General features: G+C 43.1%; 1 protein-coding gene across 1 annotated transcript in view; it reads right to left on the bottom strand.

Annotated features, from left to right (window-relative positions):
- Window positions 1-7,891, bottom strand: part of LOC103778353 (phosphatase and actin regulator 3-like) — a gene marked incomplete at its 3' end in the record, with an annotated part of 22,515 nt that extends 14,624 nt beyond the window's left edge. Inside the window, 3 exon segments of the mRNA XM_008945936.1 lie at window positions 2,408-2,590; window positions 6,757-6,834; window positions 7,728-7,891. Coding sequence (XP_008944184.1) covers window positions 2,408-2,590; window positions 6,757-6,834; window positions 7,728-7,884 — 418 coding nt within the window.
- Window positions 7,892-8,930: the final 1,039 nt, after the last annotated feature.

Raw genomic sequence — 8,930 nt, 5'->3', positions numbered from 1 at the left:
CTGCTGAAAATATTCCAAGTGCTCAGTGCTAGACTCCTTGCTGGAGCAGCTAATTACTCATGGAGTGGCACTTGTCAAAATGCCATCTCGCTACTAGGTAGAAATCCTCCCCTTGGGACTGCCTCCAAGCCCATTGGCCAGCCTGGGTGGGAAAAACTGCCCTCTTTCTGTCCAGTCTGGTCTGTTCTGAGCTCTAACCACACATGAAGCCTACAAGTATTTCCTCTTCCCCTCCCTGGCCTTCATCCCACATCCTCAGGATGAAATATGATGCTTTGGGTATAAAGCAAATATATTCATTTTGTTTCTAAATGGTCAAATACTCATATGAATTTGTGGAAAGACATCAACTGCACTGGGCCAGGATTGAGCCCAGGGACAAATGTTAGAATAACCTCAACTTTATCATGAACTTAGCAATATGCTCTGACAATTGCTTTCCCACCCAATGAATTCCTCAACGCAGACTCACTAGAGACAGGAATTCTAGAATGCACAAATTGGGAAAAATTAGCACATAAATACCAGATCAACAATAATTATTTTAAAAGCCAGAGGCCACTGATGAAAGAGGCAGAAAGACTTCCAATGAATAGGAATAGAGTCTTGGAGACCAGGGAGACAGGAGAAAATAATCCCACTGTTGGTTTTTTTGGAACCTGAAAATGACATCTCAAAAAATGAAGGAAAAAAATACAGAAGAGAGGAAAGGTTGAGCAAGGAATACAATAAAAGGAATTAGAATTAAAGAAAAAGACATAAGTAACTGGGATGCTTTTGAAAGCATCAATACACAATTTTGAATGCAGTGTAAGGCAAATTTTAATTCATATTACTAGGTTTCACAGAGTCATAAGGTTAAATACATGATACATTATTTGTGTCATCTTTCCAGGATAGCCAGTCCCAAGGATGAGAAGTAAAAGTTCAGAGAGAAATTTCCGTATTGATATGGAATGAAACACTCTAAAAAGACTAAAGAAAAAGATCTGAAGAATTCTGGTCAAGATCTTGACCTGGTTGTTCTAAGAACAGGAAGATTAATGGGCTTTGCTTCAATTTTTAGGGTGATACAAAACCAAATACAGCTATAAAGGACAGAGTTTGAAGAGAAAGGAAAACAGCATTAAGGGCATGTATTAACAGAGGCTGGCAATGTACCATTCTCTATTATGTCTCTATTTTAAGAGACAAAAAAGGGAAAGGATAAATCTTTAGAAGCCCACATACAGTGCTTTGGGATATTTCTTGATGAAATAACACATGTAGTTGAAATTAATAAGGTGATGAGTGACAGAAAGGTGTTGTTAAGATTACAAAAAAATTCCTTGTGATGAGCAAACATAAGGAGAGATACTTTCTGGGAGATGGAAGAGTTTCTGTTGTCAAAACAATTAAGAGTGGAGTGGAGCTACAGATGGGCCAGAAGAACAATATTATATAAAAGCAAAACAGCAAAAGAGAACAAAATTGTTTGAGTCATGAGCACGGAAAGGACATGAGAAAAGGGATCTTGGAAAGGATAAAGCAAAGACATTGAAAATGACTCAGAGAATTATTGCCATTCTGAGCTGCTGGAGCAGGTTGAGGGTGAAAGCAGCACCATTGCTCAGCAGCCCACAGGTAGGGGTGGGCTTTGTGACAGCAGCCAGGGGCTTGGACCCCAGAGAAAGCAGGGCATGAGGGGTTGGAATGGGGAGCAAAGGCAGTCAGGGCATATGGACAAAGTGTAAGGAATGACCAGAGGGGAGGAAAATTTGTAATCACTACAAGGCTCTCTTCACACACTAGGATGAAGCAGCTTTGCATTTCTTGGTTGTCAGGAAGGGAACAGAAATCCTCCGGCTGCTGGCGTGTGCCTGGCTGCTCTGCTCCCAAGGAACTGCTGTTACAGATGAGCTTTGCCAGAGCATGTTTGCAGCAGCATGAAAGGTGCTTGGTTTAGCTTATATGTGTCCCTGGTATTGAACTTCACTTGTGCTTGCAGGATGCTGTAGACAGGGTGATGCTATGGACAGTGTGGGCTGTGTATTGGCACTGTTCTCCTGAACCAGGGCAAACAATTTCAGGCTTGGCACAGAAGTTTTAGAAACAGTTTTAAGAGAAGCTTGTTTCATCTTCCCAGCAGTCACTGCTAATACCAAAGGGGCACCATGCCAAGACTGGATCATCTCATAATCCAACTAATCCCATTATGCCAAGCTTTGTGTGGTTCCTGAGTTTGGTAGCAGTCTCCAAAATCACTCTTTTTAAGTACTGATTGATAACCTAGTATGGGCTGATCTGAACAAAGTGCTCTGACCCTTTAATATTTTCCTCCTCATAAAGCAATTTAGCAGAAGCTGAAGCAGATTTTTTTTAAAAAAAAAAAACCTATAGCTTCTTGAAAATATTTTATATCCAATACCTGCATCTTCTTTCAGCTCATCCAAATGCAGCTCCTCACCAGTGGAGGTCACATTCATTGTGGCTGCTGTTGTACTCTCCTGCTGCTCCTCTTCCGAGGCAAGCGCCTGCCCCACGGGAGCTGGAGGGTTGCCCTGCGTCGCTCTCGTGGCATCATCACCAGTGCAGGCTTTGCCCTCGGTATCTGAAACACAAAATCATTTAAGCTTAGCTCAGCCATGAGCAGTGAGCACTGAAAATGCCTGCTGTCCTCTTGAGAAGAGTCATCTCCAAGCTGGTAGTGCTCAGGGGACTGAGATTTGTCTAAGAGCAGCACCTGATCTCTAACACCATACAGTGTTAGACGTCTAACAGTGAGTGTGAAGCATCTGCAATACAAAATGTGTGGAGACAAGCCCACCTGGAGACTAATATCCACCCAGTTTTCTGAGTGGGGCCCTTTTTCCTGGGGGCATCCAGCAGCCAGGGCAACTGCCTGTTGTGCAGGTACAGGAAGGCCACTGGAAGCACCTGCTGCGTGGGAGCTGAGCACAAGGGTGGGAGGCAGAGGGCTCTGGGGAAGGCAGCTCCCCAGGACAGAGCCCAGGGTGCAGTGTGTTCACAGGCCACTCATGTGGGAGCCGTGGCTCCTGCAGGACACGCTGCCAGCCCAGCTGCCCCGGCAGGAGTGCCACAGCCTCACCAAAGACAAGGCTGCCAATATTCCCTACCAAGCTGTAGGTTCTGAGCACAGTTTTAGCTACTCAGCTTTGAAAAGCACGTCTTGTGTGATTGAGCTGATCAGAAATTCAAATCCCTCTTCATGCAGACCTAGAAACTGCTCCCTTTGCTTACTCTGAAAGATTTTTGTGCCCGTGGTCCCTGCAGCTGTACGCATCTTGATGACTGAAGCTTTTCTAGTACTCGCCTATTCAGGCAAGTGTCCTCAGAATACAAACCATCCTTTTACTCATGTCTCTCTCAGAATTTACATCATCTACATCACTGCTGCAAACCAAAGACAGCAATTGCTTCCCGCTCTAGCCAGCGTTCCACAGTGATGGACATGTCTGCTGTCCACCCCTGACCTCCTTGCTTATATTTCTCAGCCCTAGGCACTCCTTTCTGGAAGCTCCTGACAGAGCTATGTTTTCTTGCAATGATATCATGACAAGTTCCTTGAACATTGATTTAAAACAGTTAGCATTCACAGCTACCCCTTCTTCATACTATCTGGACAATCTGCAGAGTAATTTATTGTGCTTTTGGGTTGGGGTATCAGATTTTGGCCCGGAGATGCTGCAGAAGGGATGCAGTATTTTTGTACGCTGAGCTCACTCAGTCTGCCTCATAATCACGTTTGGTGAAAAGTTACTGTTCTTAAAATAGCCCTTGCAGTAGCACAGTTGCTATGATACAGGGAAGGGGAGGGGGAAAAAGTTCATTGCCTACATTTCATCTCATTGCCTACATTTCATCTCATTGCCTACATTTCAGCTCATTGTGAAGGCAGCCTATACATAATCATCGAGGTATTAACATCTGCCTGCATTATTTGACAGGCAGCCTTCATCTCTCAGTGCTGTAGGTATAGGTACATCTGATCAGTTTTGTGCTCACAATTGGGAGAAATATCGGGGGAAGCTCCTTAAATGTTTTTGAGATAACTCTGCTTTGCACGTTCCTCACATCCTTTGGAAAGGCAAGCTGCTGACAGCTGCAGCACACTGGAACTGCAGTCAGAGGCAGGAGTTTCTTCAGATCCCAGGCAATGGAAAGTGTGTGACTAATGAAGAAATGACAAGCAGGAGACACTTCTGTTGAAGAATTTCTGTTGAGGACTATCTGAGACTCACAACAGTGATGTTCCTGGTCAGAAATGATTCAGTTCATGCTTAAAGAAAAGTGGGTGTGCCTCTCTGATTGGTCCCAACATCACAGTTTAGAGATCATCCAGGGACAGGAGAAAGCACAGACCTTCAGTCCTCTGGTAAGGGAAGCAGCAGAGTGTTTATTGCAAAGCAGTCAGAAGAAATAGGTCTGTAATTTTGTTGGGAATGGATCCTGCACTCTGGAACTTCCTTACAGGGTGCAAGTTGGTTCCCTAGGGTGAAGGTGTGTTTCAGGTTCAGGAGTTTTCCAGAGGCAGGTTAGCATTTGCCCTCTGCGAACAGAGCTGGAGAGGAGAGCAGGACAAAAGGAGCCCAGGCTGGGCAACTGCAGGGCCTGTCTGGGCAGCTGGGTTTTGGGGTTGTGCAAGGAGAAAGGGTGACATAACCTGTTAGGATGACTCATCATCAAAGCAAGGACAGTGCAATTCCACCCTGGGCTGCCTACAGACTGATGCAGATCCTGTGCTATCTTTGTGGTTTGCTCTGAGCCAAACAGTGCCAAAACGCTGCTTGAGAGACCTTCTGCTACAGAACTGGAGTGTGACACAGCTATCGTAAATGCATGAAGCAGATCTGGAGTTTCCTCAGACTGCAGCTTCATCCCCGTTTGGGCTATTTATGAAAGAGAGCAGGAATTGGGTCCCTGGGAGTGGAGTAGAGCCTGATGAAATAGAGGGATTTTAGGATTTACTGTAGTCTTTTCACACAGTATTGCTGCTGTGCCACTTACAACTTACTGCATCAGCGAGGACTTAGCCTTGAAACTGCTGCTGCTTCAGCTCAGTCCAAGTAGGGCACGAATCATTTGCTGAGAATTATTTGGGTCAAATTTTTATTCCAGTTAATAAGCTGCTTCTACTAATAATATAATAAAATAACCCTGGAGATTCACAGCACTCTGTAAAGAAAAATAACTTGCAGGTGGCTGCAGTGTCCTTCAACTGACTGTTAGCCATTCTTTCCTTTTGGGGCAGAGAGTGGTACTGCAAATTTGCTTGATGTTTATAGGAGCTCTGAGCTCCTATATTTATTTCTTTAAACCATTATTTTTTTAAATGACCTTGCAACTTAACATCATCTGTTTTCCTCCCAACCAGTTCTTTATGCATGCAAGAGGTTTAGTGATTCATTGTTATTATTACTCTTTAATGTGCTCTACAGCACATGCTTTATTTTACTGTTCTTTTGCAAAGCTCTAAATATCCATGTCTTTAAATTCATGAATTATGGGAACCATTCAGACTCCTAGCAGAAACAGGGGGCATTTTTCTATCCAATAGTGCTAATACGTTTATAGGGCAACTAATTTTCTAGAATTGTGAGAGACACAAAGAGTTCAATGGCCAGGAAATAAAAATGAGCTTTCTGAAAACTTCAGTTGTAGAATAAACTGATTATTTGACAGATTTTTTTTTTTTTAACCTGCACATAAAACTTATATTAAAATATATCCAATAAAATAATATTTAAATTGCTTTACTGCAATGAAAAAAAAGAAAAAAAAAGAAATCCTGTTTAAATGCTCTTTTTCTGACTCTTCAGTTGCTCAGTTACACTCCAGCATCACTGACTATCATCCCACAGGCTATTTATAGGCATGGCATTTGTTTTATACAAAGTAACTCAATTATTAATTTGAAAGAACATAATTTCTATCTACTAGATTGGTCAAACTCAAAAGGCCAGGCTTTCTTCATGTAGATACATTCTGGTATGAAGTCTTCAAAGTAAAGATGGATTTATTTTATCTCTCTATGTGGAAATAGAAACTGGGATGTTGTCTGTAACACTGGGAACTCACTGATCTTGCAGAATAGTCACCTAGGTCTCTGTCTCCCTTGAGCATCTGTCGGGACTGTACAGAGCCAGAGTCCTTTGTGCATGCTTCTGATGCTTTATCACCTTTCCTTCAATGGCTTCTGCTGAGCCTGGTTTGTACTCAGGAAAGCTTTAAAACGACATGACCAAATGTTTCACTTTTCCATGTGAACAAAAAATAGGCAAAAGGCTAATCTGCTCTGTCACAAATTTGGTTTATCAGAAAGACAGATGAAAACTTCAGATTAGTATCGTGATATGAGATTTGGATTCATTGGTTGCACACTTCATCTGAATGCATTGGAATGTTTAAGTTTATATTTTTACCAGCTTTTGGTGACTTTCTTGGCAGTAGGATTTAGCTCAGTTTAGAGCAATTGCACAAAACATACGGACTAGCTCAGATTGCACCATGTATCAATCAGGCAAAGATGGAGTTGCATTCAAGATGGTAAAGCATCAAAAATTAAACTGTATGGATTGATTGCATCAGGGAGGAACTTGAAGAAAGAAATGCTTAATTCAGATACTGATATTTCCTCTGTGTTTGGATTGAAGGTTTTCCTTTTTATTCATTTGATTATTGGGTTTCTTCTTGTGCAATTATGTGTTTTTATTGTACTGAAAAAGACTTTGATAAAAAAGATGAATTTTTACTTACCTTGTTCCATCATCTCCAGAAGGCCTTTTTTAATGAGTTCATCCCGACCTTGTCGTGCCGTCATCTTCTTCTCCAGCACTGCACAAAGTAGTAGCATAAGACAGCACCAGTTAAGAGCACGGTATTCATAGAATGGTGTGAGATAAATGCAATGTGGAAACTCCTCCTAGTCTCAACTGCTGTGTGCTGGGAAAGAACTGCAAGGACTTTGTTTTGGGGTGCATGGACTGGGTAGGCAGTCTGTGCCTTTTCCTTTGTTAAAACAGCTGTAAAATCACCCACGTGTAGAGCTGAGATTTATGATTTAACCTACTGTCTGATCACAGTGAGGCAGAGTAACGGGGATATTGGAGCCCTCACGCTGTTTCATTCAGCACGTTGGAGCTGCCTCAGGAAGCAGTGGCTGGTGTTGCGGTGCTCCACAGGACAGCAGGGCAAGTGGAGGGAATTGCACCATCTTGTCTTAGGAAAAGGCAAGTGAGTTGGTCTCCTAACTGATCTCCTGGGCCATCCCCAGGGACTAGCAAGAGCATGCAGTGCTGTGTGCTGGGCTCCTTCACCACAGAGACAGCTGCTTGAGGGAAGGCATTTTACATGCTGCAGCTCCTCCTGTCACTTTTCATAATGTTACTGTGACCTGTATAAGCTTCACTCCAAATAAAAGGGGTGACGATACTTGGGGCCATAAATGTAGCCTATCTGGGAGAAGGAACAGCCCATGTAAAGCAGTCTGTGTCGAGGGTTGTGCTTCACTCTCGTATTTTGACCTTTTCTTCTGAATGTACTGTACAGTATTATACAGGGAGTCAGCCTATGCAGGCTCTGTCTAGCCTTAAACATCATTAATCTGTAACATGCTGAAATCTCTGAATTAGGTTTAGATCAGGTCACCATTCATGTTTCCCGTGTAAGCAAATTTTGCTCAAGCTAAGCTTTGCCCTGTGCAGCATCACTCCTTGTTCTCCTCCTACCTGCAGACGTCTGCTTTAGCTTCTCGTTTTTCTTTTTCCGCCACTTCCATGGTTTGAAGATCCTGCCCAGTGTGGCCAGTTTGCTGTTCCTCCTCACGGGCGGAGTCCGAATCCCTGAGACCAAGTAGTCAGAACGCACTGCAGGGGACTGCTCCATCTCATCTGAGGGCAGGGAGGAAAGCCAGGCGTTAGAGAGAAAGCTCCAGCGTAGACTTCAAAGGGGGAGGGAAATGGAGGCTTGGCAGATGACAAGCATTTGGTCTAGTTGACAAGAAAAGCAGTGCAAGACTCTGAAAGGAAGTCTCTGCATTGCTAGAGCTGGCAGCCAGTCTGAGGGATGCCAGCTAGAGAGGTGTTCAGCTTCACTGTGCCAGCCTGGTGCTTCCTACCAGCTGCTCTCTTGACTCTGGTCTTGCACAGCACCCGTCTGGATGCCAAATATTTCAGTATCTCCACCACTGCCAACCCTCATGGGGGCTGTTAGGCCCATAGAGAGGGGAATGTGTTGAATGTCTACATCCTATACTTTATTCCATCACTTTCCTGTCTTTGTCCATGCTTGGAACTCACCAAGGTAGTGGTGTTAGTCCCATGGGCTGCATGGAACAGCCTTACAGCACTCTGAAACGTGGAGAGCTGAGAGCTCCCAATAGCTTTAATAGGAGCAGGAGAAATTTAACACATCTGTAAATCAGGCCCATGTAGCCTCCAGTTAATCACGTAAATGTAATGTTCATTTAGAAAAATTTAGACCTTTATGAAAAGCTGAGAAGAAGTGTAAGAAAGCTCAGGTCCCTTCTGAATTCCCAGCTTCAAGTTATATTCTCAGTCCACAAGATATTGCTGCCTTTTAAATGAACTCTTTTCACATAAGCTAACACAGAACACACTGACTTGTTTGAGCTAATGCAAATGTTTTATTTAAGAATATTTTGTTTGATACATGCTACCTAAGTAAAATCTTAGCGCTATTGTACAAATTTATTCCTTGAGGAAGCTAAAGGGAAAAATTTTTCCCTTTTGTCCAGCCAAGCCACAGGAATTCAGAGATAATGTTTCAGCTGGAAAAGCAATTTAGGGTTTTTTTTAACATTTTATCTTGAAAATACACTGTAAGTTTTGCTTATAGGCCAGTCTTGCATGAAACAATGCATAGTTACTATTCAGTCGTGTGCCAGCCAGTACCATGAAAGAAAGTCACAC

The sequence above is a fragment of the Merops nubicus genome, unplaced genomic scaffold (genome assembly GCF_000691845.1).
Source record: "Merops nubicus isolate BGI_N331 unplaced genomic scaffold, ASM69184v1 scaffold7498, whole genome shotgun sequence".
In the NCBI taxonomy this organism is placed as follows: domain Eukaryota; kingdom Metazoa; phylum Chordata; class Aves; order Coraciiformes; family Meropidae; genus Merops; species Merops nubicus.
Note: the sequence above shows the minus strand (reverse complement) of the source record. Positions and strands in the feature narration are given on the sequence as shown.